The sequence below is a fragment of the Olea europaea genome, unplaced genomic scaffold (assembly GCF_002742605.1).
Source record: "Olea europaea var. sylvestris unplaced genomic scaffold, O_europaea_v1 scaffold399, whole genome shotgun sequence".
Taxonomy (NCBI): domain Eukaryota; kingdom Viridiplantae; phylum Streptophyta; class Magnoliopsida; order Lamiales; family Oleaceae; genus Olea; species Olea europaea.
The window spans coordinates 417,356-440,493 of NW_019259490.1; the positions used below are offsets into that span (position 1 = coordinate 417,356).

The following is a 23,138-nucleotide window of genomic DNA, read 5'->3' on the forward strand; positions in this document are numbered from 1 at the left end:
GTAACCATATTTCCCTTGAAAATATGAAAAATATTTTCTTTAAGAAAAATATGTTTTTATTTTTCAGTTAATTCACTTTAACTTTCTCTTTCATCTACACCCTCTCTCTCCCATCTACTTAGTACCCACTAATAAAAAATGGACAAATATATCATTATTTAAGTTGAAAATAAAATCAATCAAATACATTTAATTGACGATTTTCATGCAAATAATATCTAAACAATTCAACTGCCTAAAATTTATTTTTTTTTCCATGTAAATTCCATATTAGCAATCAAATACTCCCCACATGTTATTTACACTAATACATATTTAATGCATTGACGACCGACTTGATCCGTGGATAATTGAGCTTGGCTCGTGTTCAAATTTTAAGTCGGCTCAATCCTTTTGGCACGTGGGCTGAGTTGAGATGCTCACGAGTTGACTTACTTTCTTATATTATTTAACAAAGTAAGCTCAAAATCGAGCAATTTTTAAAAAAAATATTAAAAATAAGTTGGGTGCGGGGGGTGGGGCATTCTAGGATCCCAAGCTGGCTTGTGAAAAAAGTGAGCATTACTTGGCTCAAAATGAAATCGAGCTGCCATAAACCTAGTTGGGATGAGTTGATGAGCAATTCAGTTTGTTTGCCACTCCTAGCTTTGATGTGTGTTATGTTGTGAAATAATATTACGCGGCAAGACATTGAATGATTTGATTAAGTGAGACTTGCTAGCAAGGCCCTGTTTGATTCACATATTTTCAAAAATATATTTTCTTAAATAGTAATTTATCATCATTTCAACTACCATTTTTCAATAAAATAATATTACATGTAAATTCAATTTTTTAAAAAAATTTTAACCACACATTTTTCATCAATACACTATTCAAAAATGTATTCTTATAAAAATAATGTGGCTATAACAACGGCCAAATATAAGCAAACGAACCAATAAAAATATCTGTAATCTCAAAAAAAAATTAGCATTTGTTTGTCAATCATTCTACACATTTTATCACATTATTTTTTCAACAGTACTTATTTTCAACAACACATTCTTCATTAAAATAATATTACACATAAATAAAAAAAATTCTTCTTTTTTAACCACACATTTCAACATCAATCACTATTCTATAGTACGAAATCAAAATGGCACAAACAGGTTCTTTCTCTCTTCTCTTTGTCACTATATAAACTATTTGAAGGCACTCTGATAAATGCAAAACAACAATGAATTAGCTATGTACTAACACTAGCAAATTTAAGATTTTGGTGTCTTACGTTCCAACTAATACATAACACGTCGTGTTAGTTATATTTAAATTAATTAGATCTAATTCACAAGGTAATATGTAATTTTATTTTTCTAACTTCAAAATTCAGTTGATATGAGGAGATAAGTAAAGCCTTTCGTCCACTTTAAATCATCTTAATATCTTGTCGAATAACCAATCGCAGTTTAACACAAAGATTTTGATACCTCTATCCTGAGATTAGTTGTAAGACTCTCATACAAACATTTACTATTTCTAAATTCTTTGTCTTTTTCCTTTTTCTTTCGATTAATTCTCTTACACGTGTTCAACATTTGACCAAATCCTACCTAAATCATACAATCAACACCTAATCATTCATTATAAAACAAATTTTCCCCTAATCCTATACTTCACCAAAAAATAAGCCCCTGTTTGGTACTCATTTTTGGAGCCAAAAATGTATTTTTTCCGTCACATCAGCACACAATGGTACAAATGATAGGAATGAGGTAGTTTTAATCTTGCTGACAGCCGCAGTGTGAGGGTTCGATTTCTGAGATATGAAATTGAACTCTTTGTGGGCACTAGTATATGGGCAAACTCTTGTTTCTTGATTTGTTGGAACACTTCCCTCGATTTACCTCCCTCACGATGCTCCAGGGGCGAGGCGATGAGGACCCTCATTGTTAAAGTTCAACCTTTTTTTAATAAAATTATCGAACCCCACTCCACTGCGCCCCCACACAACACCGCGCACGTACCGCAAGGGAAAAGGAAAAAGAAAAGGAAATTCCCAAATTCCCTTAACAGCGTAAAAGGGAGGAATTTCTTCTTTATTATACAACCCTTTTCTTGCCCACAAAGCCAAGATTCGGATCCCCCAATTAATATTTAATATATATTTTTTAAACCATAATTTGATTTCGTCATATATCAAATCACACCTCAAATAAATACAGCCAACACCCAAAAAAATCATTCAAACAAATAGGGATAGAGAGAGGTTAGAGAGAGAGAGGAATAGTGGCATCTCTGGGTCTCTTCTTCTTAGGTTATGCCGTTACACCTAAAGGTAATCGATTATCCTTTCTTTCTCTCTCTTTCTCTATATATGTGTGTATTGACTGGTGGGTTTGATTTATAATTAGATCTGGGCTTTGACAGTGTAATTCTTGAATTGTATTTTACGGATCTGGGTTTGCGATTTCTGGATTTGAATTTGGGGAAGGGTTTTCTGCTATTTCGCGTCTGAGATTTTCGTGTATAGTTTTATTAAATTATTATTTGTATTTGGAGACTTCGGTTCTAGGTCCCGTTTGTTTTATATCTGCAACTTTTTCGAAATATAATGTCGCTTCTTTGAGTTTTGAATGTAGTTCTTACGTATTATTTTAACGTCTCAATGTTTTTGCATAGTTTTTAAAAAAATATTGAGTAGAATATTTATCAAATTCAGGGGCTTATAGGATCGTTAGGGTTTTCGGAATCGTTGATTTCTTCTTAAGCAGTTAGATTCAGGATTCATATTGTTTTGGATTTAGATTATGTCTTTCATATCAAGTATGGTTGTTTACTATTTATTATTATTATTATTATATAGTGAGCTATGATATTGTAGATAGGACCTGAAGGGAGGGCTCGTTGCATCAGGAATTTTTATTATATTTGTTAGTCACTTGGATTTAGGTTGCTATCAAATTCTCTGTTTTGTGCAGTCAATTTTTTATGGCATGAATATGTGTGTATGTATAGGTGGACTGGAGTTTGGGGATCTTTATATGTGATCATTTTGATGGGCTTGGCACAGCATGCTGTGATCTGGATATGTTTTTTCCCATTTACTTTCTTTTGGGATTCGCAGCAGTTACAATTTTAATTTATTTTGAATTATATGTTCTTGTATATGCAGCTGTTATTAGGAAAAATTTAATTGTGTATCTGTCCTCACTACTAGCAATGATTGTTTGATGGATTGCACTTTTGCACAGACCATTTCCACGAGGCTTTAGCTATATGTTTATTTCAAAGATATAAATGATTGATTCCCTGGTTATTGATTTTTTGAAGAATAAAGTAAAATTATTGGTACGACGGACTATTAATGAAATAATGAAATTTCAGGCACAGGAGTGCTTGATTCATAGGTTGACCTTAACTACCTTCTTTGTCTATTTTTTGCATGGTATAGTTTTACAGAGCGTAATATAATTTGGTTACTTGTGTTTCTTCTCTTATCATGTTTCTCAGTTCAGAAAGTGTCTAATGGTTGAAATTATTTCTCTGGGGTTTCAGGCCTTGTTAGATTTTGATTTGAAGAGATCAATAGTATTTCGGACATGGAACAAGTGTGCTTTTGGTCTGATTGCTTCCAGCATCAAGTTCTTTCATTCCAGGAGGTTGACTGGCGGTTTCTCATCCTTGGAGATTTTCTTCTTGTTTCCTTCGTCAATTGCACTTAGTGAACAGCTTCTTATAAATGTTCAGTATAGAAGGCCACATGCTTATTTCTTTTAAAATAGATGCTGGATCTTTACTGCGCTTCTTCAAGTGAGTTGCATGTTACAATTCATTCTGAAAGCTGTTTTGATTTTTGATAGAGACTACACTGTTAACCTGTTAAGATTTTTTTTTTTTTTTTTTTTTTTCAGGCTTTGCCGATACAACATCCATTTCAGATCCTCGGAAAACCAATTTGTGAGGTATCTTTAAGATACTGTCATCTTGCTGAGCAATTAATTTGGCTTTATAGATGATGCCCAATTTTGTAAGCTGGTGTTATTTTTCTTTCTTTTTACCACAGAGCTGAAGGCTGCCAGTAAATCAAAGAAGCTTTTTACGTGGTTTAATATTAAATAGCACACTTGTTTGTGCTGAGTGATTAAATATTAGATAACGTCATTTTCTTTTCACTTGCTCCTGGGTGACTTGTTAAGATTGGCTAGGTTCAATTGACTGAAGCCTCGCATCAGATTCTGATTTGGTTTATTATGTTGTCTGGAAGCTTCTGTTGATCATGTAATGAGCTAGGTATTGCATCTGTTTGGTTGATCAGTATAAAGATGCTTCGCAGTTTCCCCTTGCCTTTTCTGCCTTGTCGTCATTCCGGGATCTATGATATGGTATACTTTATGAATAAGGCTGTGAAGCCGGTCCATCATGATGCCGTTGGTGTTTCTGGCATGCTGAGTATGAGAGAAAATTAGTGGTGGATTTTGCTTAATCAGCCAGGAATTTTATAATACTGATATACGGTCATCTGTTGGATATACAAACACTGATCTTTATTTTATGTTCTTACTCTTTTCGAATAAATAGTGTCACGAGCAGTTGAAGACGTGAGAATGGATAGGTACGTCGTTCTGCAACTTTTTAGTTCTGCAATTTTGCAAGTATCTTTTTTTCCGTTGGTAGACTTATCGTTATAGTAAATACAGGTACAAGATTATTAGGGAAGTTGGTAATGGTACGTTTGGAAGTGTCTGGCGAGCTCTGAATAAGCAGACTGCTGAAGTGGTAGGTGTATTTTTCATTCAGATTCTTCTCGAGTTTAAATTGATTAGGTTGCTTTTATTTCAAATTAGTACTCTTACTTTAACAGGTTGCAATAAAAAAGATGAAGAAGAAGTATTATTCGTGGGAAGAATGCATAAAGTTGAGAGAAGTCAAGGTGACAGAATTTACTTTTATATTGATTGTTTTACATTTCTCTTTATGTAAGATAAACAATTTGTTTTTCTTCTTGACAGTCACTGCAGAAAATGAACCATCTGAATATAGTTAAGCTCAAGGAAGTTATTAGAGAAAATGATGTCTTGTACTTCGTCTTTGAGTACATGGTATGTGTTGCCTATACCATCTATAGATGTCTTTGCTTTTCCAACGGCTTCTGATTCCGTAGATAATGTTGTAATTTGTGTCAAAATTTTAGGAATGCAATCTTTACCAGCTTATGAAGGATAGGAGAAAAGTTTTTTCAGAAGCAGAAGTAAGAACATGGTGCTTCCAAGTATTTCAAGGTCTAGCATACATGCATCAACGTGGATACTTCCATCGTGACCTCAAACCAGGTGATTGCACAATAAAAATTGCAATGTCATTCTTTATCCGGACTTATCTTAGTTGTTTGATGTTTTTCCATAACCTCCATGTATCAGCTTTATTTTGGGGATTCCCTTCCTGTTGTCTTGCTTTGAGCTTTTTTAATGAATTTTAGGGTAACATATTGGGAAAGTATTTAACAAATATGTATTTTTGCTTGATTCTACATGCTTTACATTGTGTGCGAATGGCAAAATTCCCCACCCCATGCCCTGCATTGTCCTGACCTGAATGGTTCTAGGTATTCCTGTCCTTGTTTTATTTTATTAATGTTATTTTTTTTTTCAATTTAAATCATATTTAAAAATTTTAATTTAAAAATAATTAATTAATAAATTAAACGGGACAGTAAATGGGAATTTTTAAATCCCTGCACTGCTTCCTAAAAATCCTTGATGGGAGACCGGGATGGTAATGTCCCCTCGCCAACTGCCATGTGAATTATGAGTTTTGTATCTTATTCGAACTTCAAAGTAGGCAAATGTATTGTTAAGATATGTGTTACAATTTTGGATAAGTAGACCTGATTAATTGCTTATTATAATCCCAGAGTTTGTTCTTGAGTTGCTGTATTTTTTTAATTTTTTGATAAAGTTTAGATATCTTGTCCCAATCTTATATCTACAATTTTGGTCTTTCATGTCTGTTGCAATTTTTTTCAGAGAATTTGCTAGTCTCTAAGGATATCATAAAAGTTGCTGATTTTGGTCTTGCACGGGAGATTGACTCACAACCTCCATTCACGGAGTATGTCTCAACACGCTGGTGGGTGGTTTTCTCTAGTTTCTCTCTTTACTTCTGACACACGAATATTTTTTGATACTAAATTGTGCACCTTGCAGGTACCGGGCCCCTGAAGTTCTACTTCAGTCACCAACATATGGCCCTGCAGTTGGTGAGTAGATGATGAAAAAGGAGTTTTTGTATTGGGAAGTTTTTCCTGTTCTAATCTATTGTTTTTCTAATTTCCAGACATGTGGGCCATGGGTGCAATAATTGCTGAATTGTTGACCCTCCGTCCTCTATTTCCCGGCTCAAGGTATAATCACTCTCTTAAAGGCACCCCAGCTGTGTAGCTGTTCTGGAATGAGTTATTTAATGATCTTGTAAACCCAATGTATATAATGAAGGTGCTTTTGAATGGATGGTCACTCCAAATATCTTGTATGTTTGGGCTACCTGGGCGTTGAGTCATTGCTCTTCTCATTTGAAATAAAAACAAAAAGTGCATGTCTAATAGCTCATTCACAGTATATGATATCTAGTGTTGATTACCTTCAATTGAAATTCTCGCACTGAACATTGACTTTGGTACTTCTTTATTATGTTGGTGCAGTGAAGCAGATGAAATTTATAAGATATGCTGCGTAATAGGCAGCCCATCCAAGATTAGATGGCCTGAAGGACTTGAACTTGCTAGTGCCATCAATTACCAGTTTCCAGAAGTGAGTTGGTTCTGATTCTCATTCACTGCATAATTTTCCAAATGTTTTGACAGTGCGTCTTAAGTTCTAGATTAGAAGTTTATGTTTTCTCTATATATTAAGATATGATATTTGGAGAAAAATGGAGATATTTTTGTATTACCTACTTTTGTGAGGTTGCTTGCTACTTTCCCACCACATTGCCATTATAACTGGGAAACAAGATGGTGAAGAAATGGTCACTTTTAATATTTGATGATCACATGTTCTTTGGATGAATAAAATTTAATTACATATTTTGAACTTGTCTGCATGCTTTTGATGTGCAGGTTGCTGGTGTCGATCTTTCTCTGATAATACCAGGTGTTAGTGCAGATGCAATTAACCTTATTACAGTAAGTAGTGCTTAAAACCAGGCCTTTTCTCTCATGCTTCCCTGCTCTCTAATCTGTCTTTCTGCATACCTTAAAAAAGTATTCTCAAAATGGAAACTTTTTTTAATATGTTCTCTATTCTAGCGTGTAATATATCTTTTGTAACCAGCTTATAGGTTTATTTTCCTTTTGTTTAAATGTAGTCACTTTGTTCATGGGATCCATGCAAGAGGCTAACAGCCTTGGAGGCCCTTCAACATCCTTTCTTCCAGGTGGTTGCACCATCAATATTTTAGTGTCGTTAATTAGCAAATTTTATTGTAGTTTCTCATTGTGGAAGAGAATTTCAGAGCTTGACTGTTTCTTTAATGTTGCAGAGTTGCTTTTATGTTCCACCATCACTTCGCACTAAAGCTGCTGTAGCAAGCACCCCTCCTGGTAAGTCCTTAAAGTTCGATGATGTTTTCCTTCGATGTTGAATATTTAGTCGATGAACCTTTATGATCTTGATTTATTTCAGCTGGAACAAGGGGAGCTTTGGAACATAAAAATAGTAGGAGATATCCCGGGAGTTCATTGAACCCAAAGCCCGTGAACAATTTTTCTTCAGCGAAACCACATGCAACTTTGAATGCAGGTATATTGTTTACCATATGATTTTTTTTTTTTTTATTATTTTTATTTTTTGGTTAGTGGTTGTTGAGTTGTGTAACTGTTGTCCATAAAAGTTATTTACATTATCCATTCTATGGAGTGCTAGACTCTGGAGCTTTTATTTTAAAGATATGGGTGTGGTGTGTTTGTGAGAGAGAAGGGGTGGGGTGAGGATAGAGTAATTTTCTTTTCCTTTTGGTCTCTAAAGTAATTCAGATTTATGGCTGCAGTACGTTTGTCCTTTTTCTTCATTTTGTGGTTGGGAGTGGAAGGGCAGGGCAGGAAAAAGGGGTGGGGTGGTAGGAATGTCAGTTGCATTGTTTTATGTATGAGATCGAAACATATGTTTATTTCTTTTACAGGTGTTCAAAGGAAGTTGGACATGAATAATCAGGTGAGTTGGTATAGCTATTGTCTCAATTAAATGCATGTACAGTAGCATTTTGTTGTTAATTTGCATGTGTATTTATTTATTTATTTTGAGGTGCTTTTCTTACTCACTTCATCATGTTTAATGGCTCAGGATGTAATTAAGAATGACAAGAACTTTAATTCTGTGAACCGACAGCAAAAGTATCGTCCACCTGCATTGAATGGACCAAGTAAGTGATACACCTTGATTTATAGTTCTTTTTGAAACATGCTAACTTCAATCTCATCTCCATTTTCTAAGTTGAGTTGGTTTAATAGTTAGAAGCTATTATTGCAATTGTGGCATGTTCTGAGATGTATCAGTTGATGAAAGCATTGATTTGTTTCATATTGCCATTGATGTGTTTGTGATTTACTACCAACCAATGCTTGTCATGCCATAGTATGCTATGTTTTCTTATATTAAGTGCTATATTTATCGGACAATTAGATTCACCTCTAAAAGCCTGAAATTGCAGTCACTTTTGGCCTAATTTTACCGTTGAATGCATGTGCTCTGTTATCCACAAATACAATTTCTTCTGTCAGTCTTCTAAGAGGACTGGCCGATGACACTTCGCTTAGTGTGGCTGGTTAAGCTTAAAACCAAGCAGAAGTTTCATTTTCCTGCAATAATCCGATTTTAATCAATAAAAGAATTTGTTTAAAATAAACTTACTTATGTATAACTTCATATCTTCTCATTCAACGGTTGGCTGTGTGTTTATTCAGCTACTTACTTGGGAAAGACGCGAGGAGTTTGTGATGCCACTGAGAAGTTTACAGATATGACACTTGGCTCCGGCAGGCCACTTGCAAAGCCATCAGTGCCTCCACCAATGAAGGCTGGAGGATTGCATGGCCAATCTGATTTATATCCTAGAAGATCACAAGAAATTCTTCCTGGAAGAATACATACCAGAAAAGTGGCGGGATGAAGTCGAGAGGTTAAATAAGTTTGAGTACTATGTTATCCGGTTGTGCAAGTAGCAGTGAGTAGTGTGTTCCCACCTAACAGTTTTATGTTCCGACAGCATCCGAGTGCTGTGTTGTTCTCGGCTATAATCGTTTGTTTGATGAATAATTTGACGTTATTTTCGGCTTACAAATGTTTGGGCTTGCTTTAGTACGCGTTGTTATCAACAGATTTCTGTGTGATGTGCAACTTTGAATCAATAACAAATAATGATTTAGTTGATTATTAATTGGTGGCGTGAATTTCCTTTTTATTTATTTATTTTCAGTGAGTTGTTGGTTCTGCCAGAATTTTTGAGATGTGAAATTGACCTATATTGCCCACGGCGTTGGACTTTTTGTCGGTGCCAACCTCCTCCAATCTCTCTCTTTGTACAGACATGTTCATATTAAGAAGTAAAAATCGGAATTTGGGGAGAAAGTGGGGAGATAACTTTTACTAATTTAGCAATTCTTAGTTGAAATTTTTTGTTATTTAATGCTCTTAATTAAGATTTACCCAGATTTATATATAGAGATATGGTGAGTTGTTAGAATTGGCTAATTGAGATTTAGAAGATAACTAGTGAACTCTGAATCTTGACACTTATTTTGCTCAAGTAAAAATTCAAAATTTTCTATTGATTTAATTGTTTTTCAATTTATATAAATTTTAGACTCGGTAGTTAAAGATCACTTTGAATTGTTTACTCGAATAAAAATTAAATATAAATGTACCAATAGTTAGTGCTCATAAAATCAATAATCCAAACTTTTTAGATCCAGTTTACTACTTTAATTAACTTACGAACACTCTGCGTTCACGACAAAGACCAACATAAAGGATAAAGAGGTTGGAGACTAGGTATACAATTTGTTTTGGAAATTATCTTATTGATTATTTTCACACTAGAGTCTCCTTAATAAGGAAGTGCCATTAACCTTTGGTCCTCTCTCTTTATGTATTTAGAACAATTATTAAAAGAGAAAAATGTGTCACTTTTCTTCTTTTCCGTCTACAACTTCCTTCTATACTTCTTCATTAGACGAGAGGATTGCTTTTAGTTAAAAGATTTCAAAAATAAAAATTGCATCAAAGTAAAATCACTTGAAATTGTAAATGAAAGCATGTTAAATGATTCACCGTCTTCACTGCAAGATCTAAAAGAAATTTATTGATAGTTATGAAGAACTCCATGTGGATGTGCCAGGGTCACTAACCAACCTAAGAAAGCAACTGATTTACCAATTCAACAGTGAAATGAGACTGATTTATACAAGCAGAAAGAATTATATCAATGCCAAAAATGACCACCTAGAACCGTTCAGCAATTCCCAAGAAATTATTCCTGACAAATAAGATAGTAATTTAATAGTATGTTTGGTATACAATATTAGATAGAACGAATAGCAAAATAACATGATTTTAAATTCTTTTTCTTATTAAACATGATATTTAATGTACTCGTAAGATGAACCACAATATTTGGACAGTATAATTCCACCTAATAACTAGATTTTATATTATGTAATATATAGCTAAAAAATAAATCTCATATCCCATTCTTAATTACCCTTTCTCCATATTCAATTTGACTATCTGTTTTATTATTTTTGAACCTCTGAATTGGCTAGATAAGGACTGGATTTCAGTGTAGTACACTTCAAATAAGAAAAAACAGAGCTACATTAAGGAAGAAGTCATAAAAAAGCATTAAAGACTCGCTTACCAAAGGGTGAAAATTCCGTCTGTCAAGCTGAAGTTGACGAGATCCCATAGTGACTCTTGAGCGAATCAATAGGCTTCTCAAAAGATTGTGAAAGCTCTGGGATAGATGTTTTCAGTACTGTAATTTTGAACAAACAAAATTCAACGAAATATTGTTACATGCTGTAGACATTCTGTACATACATTACCTTTTCAGTAAAATGACATTCATGTAGCCATCTTAACAATTTTTATTTTACGCAAAAGGGCTTATGCAACACTGCATCTTTGTCTTGTGTCTGGATAAACGAAAGCACATATATAGTTTTAACGGAAAAGAATATCGGATCACTATCCATACAGAAGCTTGTTAGAATTTGGAATCGACATCAATAAAGCGTGTTTTTAAAGATGACTTACAGTGAGATGCACTGGCCTGTGCTGCTGCTAAGAATTTCGCATATGAAGCCTGACACAAAGTATTACTCAAGGTTGTAAAACTGATGGGACTTGATAGGTTTAATATAGAAGTAATAAAGATGATTTTCTGGGAGAAAGCAGATATGCACCTGTATTGCATCTTGACCTTCATTAATTCGTCCAGACATCTTCTTATATTCCTTTTCTGCTGCATCCATTACTTGCTGACATGCTTGTTTCTGAAGCTGTTGAAATGTTTCCAAGAGAAGAAATATGTAAAAGCACAGCAAAAGCATTGGTTTGGTTGAACAATAGATAACACAGCTAAGTATAAAACAGTAACAGTTTCAAACTCTCAGTACAGTTAACTCCTGCCTGAAAATATAGATAAACCCCTGAAACAGTATCACAGAAGTTCTGGAAAATAAAAATGAGAAAAGATCCATCATCTTTATAATCATGAAAGAATACCTACATTCCAAGTGAATGCATCTAATCGCCCACATGAAAGTAATTATCAATTCTGATTCTTGCTCTTAAATATAATTGGCAGTATGCTTTCATCTAAGCAAAAATTGCTTTTTTCAACAAGTGAAAATTTTACAGACCAGAGATGAACTCATTCCATGCACACTACTCTACAGTCTCAGAAATTTCATCTCATTCATTGAATTTGTTAATAGTTAATAAATTTTTATCACCTTGTGTGTTTTATTGCTCAATCTCTGCTTACGAGGATTTTCAGCTTCTTTGAACTGCTTTAAATGACCACGATTACTACATGAGTTTATATGGAACACAAAGGTACGCAAGCAACGCTTTTAATTCAGTTTATTGTAGGCAGACTACAGAAACATCAACCAAACAATCATTACTTGCAAAGACTAAATACGCTAAGAACTGTACATATTTTTCAAGGAAAGGGAATTGGAACACAAAGCAAATATGGATAGTTTTTTTTTTTTTTTTTTTTAAGAATCTTGTAGTGTTTTTGAAAAATAAAAGACACGACAGGGAAGGATCTTAGTTCGTCTGAAATGTCTAATACTCGTCATCCCCTTTCATATATTATACACACGTATAAAAAATGTATTATAAAAGAAGTGGACTGAGCGCTCCAACTGTTCCACGGAAAGTTAATGACATAAGACACATGGAACACTGATTATTTGATTGTAGAATATAACACACATGCATATGTACATACGTGTATTCCATGTATATCATGAAATATATTGAAGACGCAACTTCACATACTTGTGTCTATGTGTGCGTGCATAAATATGAAAAGAGTGAAGTCAATTTCAATGTAGTGTCCATCTTAAATGAAGAGAAGTTTCAATGCCATACAAAATGCAAGAGTACAGCAAATCTTACAATATATCATGAGCAGATAAATAAATATTCAGTGAAAAATAATAGCATTTCTCACATCATAAAGAGCAGTGGATATCATGGATGTTTTCCCCTAAAGACAATAGGAAAGAGGAATTCAGCATCAGAGGAGATAGAACTCTAGGTATTAACAAATGCTGCTTTATCTAAACAATTAAAGCATATACCCAAGCCCCACTCTCTCTCAAGCACAAACACCAAAGGCACATAAGAAACATTGAGTCCAGTACCTAACACAACATCTTATTGTTGTTTTGAAGATGCCTAGGTAAAAGGCAGATGAGAGTTTGTACATTTCAACATCTGTAAGCATTTAGAGCATACAATACAAGTGTGTGATGTTATACTGTCTATATCATTTCAATCTTGCAGAAACACACACTAAGCGAAGACAGAGACAATCAATTATGGCCCCGTTTGGTAGGGATTTTTTGCCCCCAAAAATTGATTTTTTGACCGTTATTTTACTATTCAAGTCGTAATTTTTGACTTCTTCTCTCACATGTGGACCCCACTTTTCTTCTAACGGTCAAAAAATCAATTCTCAAAATCTCTACCAAACGGGCCCTATATATAATCCTGTTATTAGAAATTAGAAAAATAAGGACGTCTCCCTAGGCTAAAAAGAGAAATGAAATAAAAAATTCGACACCAATTCTTCTAATCATTCAGCAATTAGAAATCATACAGCAATTAGAAATCATACCACAGCATAAAATTCAAATTATAAGCAAATTAAATACAAGCTCATTAAGCTAAAATTGGAAAATCAAATTAGAAATAATAAACGAAATCTAAACACACACACACAGTCACACGCACTCATGCATGTATATATATGCCATATTTTTGCATGACGCAGAATGTTCGAGACCTTAAGGCGTTTCTGGAGACGGAACTGTGATGCTTCCATATCCTTCACAATCTCAGAGCGTGATGAATCCAACTGGTACTTGATGGATTCCAGTTTAATAGAAGCCTGATCCTTCAGATCAGAAATTGTGCTCACGCTTTTCGGCGATGGTGCCGCGATTCCAGTAGGCTGCTTCATCTTGAAGGCGGATGCACCTACACGGCTGTTTTTGCAGCTTTTCTTCTTTGATGATGTCAGTTTGGTGGTTGAGGTGGTAAATCCATTGAGTTTGAACTCGAATTGCTCCACAGGAGATTCTGGCGGTGACAAGGTGGGGCTCCTCGCTGCCGCCATGTTCAACGGCGGCAATTCCAGGAGCTCCGCCGTGGATAATCTCTTAGTTGTTCTATTCCTCATAGCCGGGTCTTTATTTCTCTGAAATTTGTTCCTCTTTTGTCCTTTTATTTATAAAGAGAGGGGAACGTGTGGGTATTTATAGTGGCGCGAATTTTGATTCTGAATTTTTTTAAGAAAAATGTAAAAAGCTAACACTAACGAGAAAATGATGGAACGGACACCGTGTTTCGTGTTTTTCGATTTACTGCAAGGTTACGTTGCAAGTGTAGTCCCTCATGCATGCATTGGATTGCAAACTCATCCTCAACACATTTAGCCTCCATTTTGTATTAGATGAAAATCAAAATTTTAATTTAAATCAAAGTCAATAATTAATTTAACTCACACATTTAACTCCTGTTTGATTCTCTTTAATTTATTTTTCATACTCATTTTCAATCACATTCGCACAATGAAATATTTTACACGCAAACTAATAACTTTTCCCACTTAACTCCATATATTTTCAAAAAAGACCATTCAAAACTAAAAGAGGCTTAATGTGACGCAACTCTTCAACTGCATTCTTCAACTGCTTTCAAAAAAATCTACTAAAAATCAAATTTTAATTCACTCCAAACATGGACTTATTGGCATTTTCAGCTTCTTTCTTGACCCTCAAAATCTCATTCATACATCTTCGAGTCAAATCTGACCCCCCTCAATAAGAGACACTTCCCCCGAACATAGCTCCCACCAATAGATGAGATTAGAGACGCTGACAAAGCCGGGTCGACCCCAACATCAATAATATAAACTCGGAATTAAACACCGATGTCTCAAAAGAACGGATATAAGAACCCAGCTCAAAACAAGGATTCGCTGCACGCGCCTGAATTGATAGGATAATTTACATATTCTCGAGAGAGTATAAGCTCATAGGCGAAAAGAAGCCAGTTAATTACATTTATTCCTCATGTTGAACTCGAGCATTAGCGAGTTTTACACCACAACCAAATTTGTCCCATGTCCTAGAAAAAACAACACGAAAGTACATAAACCTTGCACAGTCAAAGATCATGTAAATCACCATCCTTTGCCAGCAGCAAGGACTGATCGGAATAATTATAATAATTATCCATCTTCAAGCATCTTCATACAGCACAGACCAGAGGTTTCAGATTAGTATATGTTAGATCTAGTGACTTGGCACCATGATGGCATGTTTCGTAAGAAGGATTAGATAGTACTCGACAATGTACATGTTTAAGAAGTGATTATAATCTCAGCCGATCAAATATACATTTTATCTACACATCTTGCAAGACACACTACTACGATCCACTTATTATCTATATGCTCCATAGGACTCCACAGCTTTTAAATCACTTAAATTTAGCCCCTGTTTGGGCCACATTATATAAAAATTTTAAACTCATTTTCAGCCACAATTTCTTTAAGTAAAATAATTTTACACGTAAATCCAATACTTTTTCTTACTTTGTAACCACAAATTCTCCAAAAAAACTCACTATTATAAATCCATTCATTCAAAAAAATGGGGCACAAAACACACCCTTAACTGAATCACTTCCAAAACATGAACAATATCAAGAAATTAAAATCGTTTATTATAATCTAGTCTTGTAGAGTGCTGTGTACCATACACACACTATCGAGCTAGAAATTTACAACAGGAAGAGTAGATCACTAGAATATTTTAAACTTACCATTTGGTGAACAACCACTCCCTGAGGAAAATTCAGAAGACGACCTTGGAATTGAGATGGACAACTGAGTAGTAGAGAATGCATTTTTGTTGGTTTCATTCTCATCCAAATTGGACCACGATTCCTTTGTTGTAGGCCACTCGCTGAAGAAGGGATGCACAGAATGTTGCTCCTGCTTTGCGGGTCCAGGTGAACCACTATCACTGCCCAAAAAGCAGTGTTGCTGCTGATGTTTTGACAACATGGTGTCAATAGGCACAAAAGCTTGGGGCATATGCAGTTGAGGGGACGAGTGGCCCAGAAACTGAGAATCAGATTTCTGTTTTAGAGAAAGGTTTGGCGGAAGTTGAGAAGGCGTGAGATACCATGTGCTGCTGCCAACACTAGTGCCCAGTTTGAGGCCTCCCACACTTCCACAACCTTCTGGGGAGTAAGTGTTCTCATCAGCATCAGGAGCAAGTCCATGAATGTACCTGTGCTGAACTTATGTTATAAGCTGATAGTCGAGAGGGGTAGAGGGAGAGAGGAATTAAAGATAAAATCTGTGTTTCTCATTCAACAAGATCAAAATATAGTACATTATTGGTGTGAAGCGCAAAAAACATGTAATTCATGTAGCTAAAGAACTGAACTAAATCTCGTGCTCGAGCACCAATAGATGTTGAGAAGAAACTAAACCCTCATCAGAGCTCTAAAACAATTTATCATCAGAAGTCATATCATTCGATTTGCTCTAACTTCGTTCGATTGATTTATTACAAGGAAAAAAAATAAGGTGATAGTATCTTTTCCCTTCCATGGTGTAAACATGCATAAAAACAAATAGAAGATTGTAAATCTCAGAATAATGATCAGGATGCTTCCATCATTATGCACTAGAGTACAACAGTCCAACAAGATAGACGAAGTGAGATTTTGAAGAATGCACAAATTTAGCACCTTTCAATGAACAGGTACCAAAGTACCAGAAACATCAATTACAGACTCTTAGGAACATGGCATGCTAGCTTAAATAAAACCTTTTTAAAGCTTTGTCATAATCTACACCAATATTAAATTTACAACGTGGTAGACGTGTCACTATAGGACTATGCGGGAACAAGCAGTTCATTTTCAACTAGGTCATATGACCTGCAAATCATTCCAAAGACCAGTGAACATTACTATGTGCAAGAAGCGCTCACTAAAATCAATTCTCATAATTTAGTCCTCTAAATCAAGAAACGCTACCCACAGGTTTTTCAATCACAGAATTACACATCACCATATTCTGATCCTTATCAATTCCAGTTCTTGTGCTCAGCAAAGTATTAGGCTAACCATTAGCTTAATTTGCCCCAGGGTAAACTTTCAATTCTGCCCATTGGCAGGAATCATAGACAATGAATAAACCTTAGAACTTTCACTTAGTTTTGACCAGAATGATGCATGATATCATATCTGAAACTCGAGGCAGACTCAACCACATTCTTCATCACATTAGAATTCATGTTCCACAATAGAATGAAAGTACAGTTGGCAAGAATGAATTATTCAACAACCATACAGTTATGATAAAATCACAGCTCATATTTTACAAGTAAAAAACCACTGAAACCATGGACATCATGTCCCTATGCAGTAGGAAATCAACTGCAGACTAGCACATTCTTCCACTACAAGCTTTGAGACCAGGGGTTTCAGAACTTCCACATTTTTAGTCAAATATATGAAACATATCTGTTTGTTGGCAGATTTATCTTATTTCAATCAGCAGAAATTAATGAAGACCAAGACCCTTACCCATTAAAATCTCAGCAAATATTGCATTTTTTAACCTGTTTCCCCATTCAAATTTTCTTGATTGATTTGTCATATAAGCTTAACAGAATTAATGACCACCAGATAGCCTGAGTTTGAGTAACAGCAACCAGATTACAATATGATAGCTCATATCTGAAAACAGAAATGCCTGTCAGTGATGACGCTGTATAAGTGCCTCTACTCAATGTATAGCCACTATTGCTTAACAGCAAGATCTTCCTGTTTCTAATCCTCAAGTAATTAAAAACTAAAAAATGAGGGGATCTCTCAAGTCTCAACAATATCACCAAGCATTAAAACATTACTGTAGGCAATCATTTCACAAATATGCCAAATAATATCGATCTTCCTAGGTGTAAGAAAGAATGTGGTTGATGGATGAGCTACCCTAACTGCTATACAACTGAAAGAAATAGACCCAAAAAAGACCTCAAATGACATGATAAAAACAAATGGTATAATTATGCACAAACCAAAACCCCAGATTGAGAAGTATATGGAGACAATATACTTGTGTCAACAAGAGTGACCAGAAACAAGTAGGAGTACATAAGTGAAATAAATTGCTTAACAAACGGAATCACTTGTTTCTGGTCACTATTATTGACACAAGTACATTGTGTCCAGCACAATATCCAGATTTAATCACAACTGTAGTACTTGATGCTAGTCAAAAACAGATGGGCCAGCAAAATGTCATGAAGTTCTTATTTAGTTATATAGTTTCCAGTACAAATTAAGAAACTAAGCTTAACTAAGTTACCTGTACTCTTTGTTATTGATCCCATAGGGTACAGGCTCCATATGCAGCTTTGTCACATTGTTCCCAAAAGACGAGCCTTCTGAACTAACAGAATACAAGGGCATGTTTTGGAAGCTTACATTGCCACCAGTTTGGTAGCTTCCACTGTTACCACTGCTCCCACTAGTGATGTGCGAAGTTGCAGTTGATAAGGATTGTGAAGTAGAATGAGTTTCCACAGGCTTTCTTGAACGGTTGCGGCCTCGGTGCATGTGCCGCTCACAATATTTGGAGTCCGGATGCGCATCTTTGGAGCACCTCCATTTCTTCCCATCTGTCCTCCGGCATCTCCCTGGCTCAGGGTCAAATTTCTTCCCATAATAGGAACAATATCCAACTGCATTAAAGAATCCAAAATCAAGTCCCAAGAGTTGACTAGGAAAGGAAAACATTTAAATTATACTCTCCACTTCAAATTTATGAACATTTAATAAAGAAACGTGAATAGTAACTCTTTTCTTTTTCTAGCATCAGATTGTGAACTAAGCACTTGCCAACCAACCTCTTACTTTTTTTTTTGTTTTTCCCTAAGACTAAGTTACAAAAAGAAATGAAGACGGAAGCTAAATTCATTCGCCTACCCAAATACATATACACATAAGTCTGACAAGCAAAATTGACGACTTAACATAAGAGGACCATTAGATAAGTAGAAAGAGAGACGATTACAAGATGGGTGGTGGAAGAACCGAGCAGACAGTGCCTCGAAGCTGTGTCGAATGGGAATGACAAGATCAGGTGGGACGGGCAAGCCAGCCACAAGGTACTTATATATCATGGCTTGATGCTCCAGCTCCTGCCACTGCATTGCTGTAAATGGTGGTCTGCACCTCCCATACCCCAGTTCCCCTCCTGCTCCCCCGATCCCCACCGCTACCGACGATCCGGTCCCACTCATCTTTCCCTCTAATTACTCCCCTTCTCTTCAAGCCACACCAAAAAGCCTTCAACCAATATATCTCCTTTCACTTTCAAAAAATCTGCTCCCATAAATATAAAAAAAGCAGTCAGCAAACACACAACCAACATATGCATATAGCTTGCGCGTGTGTGCAACTTCAGAGGAGAAAAAAATAAGAATAAAAAAAGTGAACACAAGTTGTAAAAGTATAACGTATTTATTAAAAAGCTGTAGTTCAAAAAATTTACGAACGTAAAAACAGAATCTACACGCACACTTTGATTAAAGGCAAAGACAGTGGGTATATTTGTTTACCTAAGAGGGGGACAGATCTAGGGTTTGCTCAAACATGGAAGGTAGAGTTCAGGAAAAGCCGGGGCTGAAAAGTAAGAGTTTCTGAGGAATTTTTAACTACAGAACCACTGCAAGAACCCAAGATTCAGAGAATTCAGAAACATTATTTTGTGGGCATTTTCTTGATTTTGTTTTTATGGGGAAATTGTGGATTTTTACTTCAAACAGGGTTTTTGGGTTTGTGGGATTGTTGAGATTAGAGGGGGCATGGGCAGGCGGTGGGAGGCAACACAAGATTGGGTGGGGTTGGAGGCTGTGGGGATGAGCATTATGGCTGTGTGCATATACAGTTGTCCAATGATGTAACAGGTCGTGTGATTGTATGATGACTTCTTGAGTTTTGGGATTCCAATATACGATAAGATGCCAACAAAATTTGCTTCAAGGGAAGTACATGAATCAATGTTCAAATTCTAACTAGACATAATTTTCGGGATTTTTTTCATTTGTACAGAGAATAAGGCCTTCATGCGAGTAAAATGTTCCAAAAAATACTTACTCATTTTCAATTGTGCATATTCTGGAGGGGTTTTGTGAATCCTTCCTCTGTAAATATAGCACAACCTTTCAGGGAGAATTACGATCACATTATCAAAATTTTCATTTTATTGTGGACTTTATTCAAATCTTTCATTTATGACAACCGCGATGCCAAAAATTTGAAAAACTTGCACATTTAGTCTAATGGATGGAAAGGTTTGAGTTAGGGGTGAGCAAAAAAATTCGAAAAATCGATCAAACGGATTAAATCAAACTGAATTGGGTTGGTATGAATCAGTTTGAACCAAAAAATCAATTTGATTCAATTAATTTTAATCAACAAAAAGTCGAGTTGGACTGACTAAAATTTTAGTAATCGACCCAACCTGTTGATACATTTTTTTTTTAAATTCATATTGTTAAACTCAAAAAATAAAATAATAAAACATAAATATAATATTTTCTCAAATAATTTGTTTACCATCTACCCATTTTCTTTTGGGAACAAGCAAGTTGCAAGAATTGCCTTGATACCACTTGTAGATTCCGAATGTGTTGTAAGAATTGAGATTTAATGATATAATATGAAATATGTGATGTAGACAAGATTACAACGATAAAACAAGATTAAAGTAAAGCAATTGACAAGAAAGTAGAAGAGAAAACGATGTTTTATTCAAAATGATATTAAGAAAATATAAGGAACTGAGCAATAATGCTTGACCTAAACTGAATGAAGAGTCGCATATCTATAGGGACATGCTAAACCCTAAAAATACTATAAAGATGGAAGTAATATAAAAATAATATGGAATAAAGGAAATAATATATTTATAATAAAATCACGTATATTTATAATAAAATCACGAGAAAATAAAGAAACAATATTTTCCAATAAAATCACATAAAAATAAGGAAACAATATTTTTCCAAAAAATTCACCCTAATTTGGGAAACAAAATCTAACAATCTCCACTTTAATCCAAATCTCAGTACAACGAACAAAATTTCAAAATTTCTTCACCTAAAAAATATTTACGACTACATTGAAATAACTAAGCTTCTTAAACAGTAACCAAAATTCTCTAGCTCACGAAAAACATCATCCTCTGCCCGACGTCCACAAGTGACACCCGAACCCTGTCCCAGGTTCACCAAATTCCAAAAAGGATTTATAATTGATGAACAGGGTCGAAACACACCATGTAGCAGAATCTTCACAAAATGCCTTATTAGAATGTCCCTTACTAGAACTGTCACCTTCAAATATACCAAAAGCATTATAGACGTCTCCAACATCGTACCTACGCTCAATGGATTCAACCCTAGCATTTGAACACAGCGTATTCGCTGAAATTGGTGGCAAAGCAGAATCACAAACTCTTTTTCTAGCAATGTTCTAAACTTATTTAGAGCCCGTCGCAAGAGGTGCTGTACCAAATTGAGTTTCCACCACAGTACCGAACTTGTCCGGCTATCTCCTAACTGGTTCGCGCGTCAGTACAAAATGTTCAACTAAGACTTTTTCCATCTTTATAGTACAACTTGGACACCCCTTCAGACCTTCAAGACTCCATCTCTACCAGAGAACTTATACCCCTTTGAATCTAGAGTGCTCAACGAGATGAGATTCTTTTTCAAGTCTGGAACATAGTGAAATTGGTCAAGTATTATGACTGTATCATCCTGCAACCTCAATAGACCCCACCAATTCCAGCAACCCAACAAGATTAGTTGTTTCCCATAATAATTTCACTTTGCTTAGCCACCTCATATGACTCAAACAAAGTCCGATTGGGACACATATGGAACGTGCATGCTGAATTCTGAATCCATTCTTCGTTAGGCATAGATTCAATGTTAGTTATGGTCAACACCACATCTCCATCATCCGAAAAATCCTCGACAATATTGGTCTTGCTTGAATTTCTTGACTGCCTTCCATGATTTGCAGCTAAATTATCTTTAGCCTACAACTTATCACAATCTTTCTTAATCTGTCCTTTCCTCCTGCTGTAGAAGCAATACAAATTGCTGAAGTTTACCCTCGATCTATCCCTCCGTCGATCACCATGAAATACCAGAGCTCCCGCATCCCTAGACGTAACTCCAACTAGTTGTTTCATCTTCTCCTTTGAGAATAAAGCATCATACACATCATCGATGGTGAGTGTACCACGATTATAAAGAATCGTGTCCCAAAACGACGGATAAGAAGCGGGCAGTGAGCACAACAGGATTAAGGCTTGATCCTTCTTATCATACTTGACAAATGTTTCCAAATTCGCAACAATTTCCTTGAACACGGCCAGGTGATCTTCCAACGATATTCCCTCTGCCATGTGATGGGAATACAGCCTCTACTTTAGATACAGTTTGCTCGTAAAACTTTTGGTCATACACAACTGCTCCAATTTCAAACATAAAGCAATCACCGTTTTCTCCTTCAATATGTCCTGCAGAATGTTATTGGAAAGGTAAAGATGAATTTGCAATAAAACCTTCCCGTCTTTTCTTTGTTTCTGCTCTATTGTCCAATTTGCTGGCATCTTATCAAATCCAACAAAGTATCGTCTAAATCCATCTACGCCAACACAATCCTCATCTTTACTTGCTACAGCGAAAATCTCGTATTACGATCCAGCAGCGAAATATCATCTTTCAATGTAACAATCTCTAAAAATTCTCAATCAAATCATGAAAAACCTGCAGCCTAGCTTTGATACCACTTGTTGGGAACAAACAAGCTACCAGAATGCTTTGATTCCACTTGTTGATCCTGAAAGTGTTGCAAGAATTGATATTTAATGTTACAATATGAAATATGTGATGTAGATAAGATCACAACGATAGAAACAAGATTAAAGTAAAGCAATTGACGAGAAATTAGCAAATAAATCAATGTTTTATTCAAAACAACATTAAGAGAATACAACGAACTGAGCAATAATACTTGACCTAAACTAAATGAAGAGCCACATATTTATAGGGACATACCAAATTTTAAAAATATCATAAAAATAGAAATAATATAAAAATAATGTGGAATAAAGGAAATAATATATTTTTAATAAAATTAAGTGCAAATAAGAAAACAATGTTGTCCAATAAAATCACGTGAAAATAAGAAAAAAAAATGTTTTCCAAAAAATCCATTCTAATTTGGGGCACAAAATTTAACATTTTATACTAA

The 23,138-nt window shown here is 35.2% G+C and overlaps 3 protein-coding genes across 5 annotated transcripts; 1 reads left to right on the forward strand and 2 right to left on the reverse strand.

Annotated features, from left to right (window-relative positions):
- Positions 1-2,178: 2,178 nt before the first annotated feature.
- LOC111387356 (cyclin-dependent kinase F-4) lies at positions 2,179-9,427 on the forward strand. The gene is made up of 19 exons (XM_023011911.1): positions 2,179-2,320; positions 3,541-3,795; positions 3,897-3,947; positions 4,049-4,597; positions 4,683-4,761; positions 4,847-4,915; positions 4,995-5,084; positions 5,177-5,315; positions 6,009-6,111; positions 6,189-6,241; positions 6,319-6,385; positions 6,683-6,791; positions 7,100-7,165; positions 7,348-7,416; positions 7,522-7,582; positions 7,665-7,781; positions 8,161-8,192; positions 8,322-8,400; positions 8,942-9,427. Exons 4-19 carry the CDS (start codon positions 4,590-4,592, stop codon positions 9,145-9,147), a joined length of 1,347 nt encoding a protein of 448 aa, XP_022867679.1. The 5' UTR covers positions 2,179-2,320; positions 3,541-3,795; positions 3,897-3,947; positions 4,049-4,589; the 3' UTR covers positions 9,148-9,427.
- Positions 9,428-10,311: 884 nt separating this feature from the next.
- LOC111387332 lies at positions 10,312-14,044 on the reverse strand. Of its 3 annotated transcripts, none has more exons than XM_023011886.1 (5): positions 13,561-14,041; positions 11,441-11,536; positions 11,292-11,340; positions 10,894-11,010; positions 10,312-10,512 (listed from the first exon to the last, which is right to left on the reverse strand). In XM_023011886.1, the coding sequence occupies exons 1-4, from the start codon at positions 13,954-13,956 to the stop codon at positions 10,916-10,918; spliced, it is 636 nt and encodes a 211-aa protein (XP_022867654.1). In that variant the 5' UTR covers positions 13,957-14,041; the 3' UTR covers positions 10,312-10,512; positions 10,894-10,915. The 3 variants fall into 3 exon arrangements, 1 of the variants encoding a protein (XP_022867654.1); XR_002701387.1 differs by having other exon boundaries at positions 10,326-10,512; positions 10,894-11,170; positions 13,561-14,044; XR_002701388.1 differs by lacking the exon at positions 10,312-10,512 and adding an exon at positions 11,081-11,170 and having other exon boundaries at positions 10,928-11,010; positions 13,561-14,044.
- A 683-nt stretch (positions 14,045-14,727) lies between these two features.
- On the reverse strand, positions 14,728-19,820 carry LOC111387331 (growth-regulating factor 4-like). Its single transcript, XM_023011885.1, has 5 exons — positions 19,427-19,820; positions 18,880-19,190; positions 18,172-18,547; positions 15,606-16,078; positions 14,728-15,027 (listed from the first exon to the last, which is right to left on the reverse strand). Exons 2-5 carry the CDS (start codon positions 19,106-19,108, stop codon positions 15,020-15,022), a joined length of 1,086 nt encoding a protein of 361 aa, XP_022867653.1. The 5' UTR covers positions 19,109-19,190; positions 19,427-19,820; the 3' UTR covers positions 14,728-15,019.
- Positions 19,821-23,138: the final 3,318 nt, after the last annotated feature.

Bases quoted from the DNA above. Each gene is read 5' to 3' on its own strand.
- LOC111387356 (XM_023011911.1), top strand. The intron at 4,916-4,994 runs GTGACAGAATTT...TCTTCTTGACAG, and splicing joins TAAAGTTGAGAGAAGTCAAG to TCACTGCAGAAAATGAACCA. The intron at 6,792-7,099 runs GTGAGTTGGTTC...TTTGATGTGCAG, and splicing joins TCAATTACCAGTTTCCAGAA to GTTGCTGGTGTCGATCTTTC.
- LOC111387332 (XM_023011886.1), bottom strand. From the start codon at position 13,956: ATGAGGAATAGAACAACTAAGAGATTATCCACGGCGGAGCTCCTGGAA. The intron at 11,341-11,440 runs GTGCATATCTGC...ACTTTGTGTCAG, and splicing joins AAGGTCAAGATGCAATACAG to GCTTCATATGCGAAATTCTT. The intron at 11,011-11,291 runs GTAAGTCATCTT...TCAAAATTACAG, and splicing joins ACAGGCCAGTGCATCTCACT to TACTGAAAACATCTATCCCA.
- LOC111387331 (XM_023011885.1), bottom strand. From the start codon at position 19,108: ATGAGTGGGACCGGATCGTCGGTAGCGGTGGGGATCGGGGGAGCAGGA. The intron at 18,548-18,879 runs GTAATCGTCTCT...TCTTTAATGCAG, and splicing joins GTTCTTCCACCACCCATCTT to TTGGATATTGTTCCTATTAT. The intron at 16,079-18,171 runs GTAACTTAGTTA...AGTTCAGCACAG, and splicing joins ATCAATAACAAAGAGTACAG to GTACATTCATGGACTTGCTC.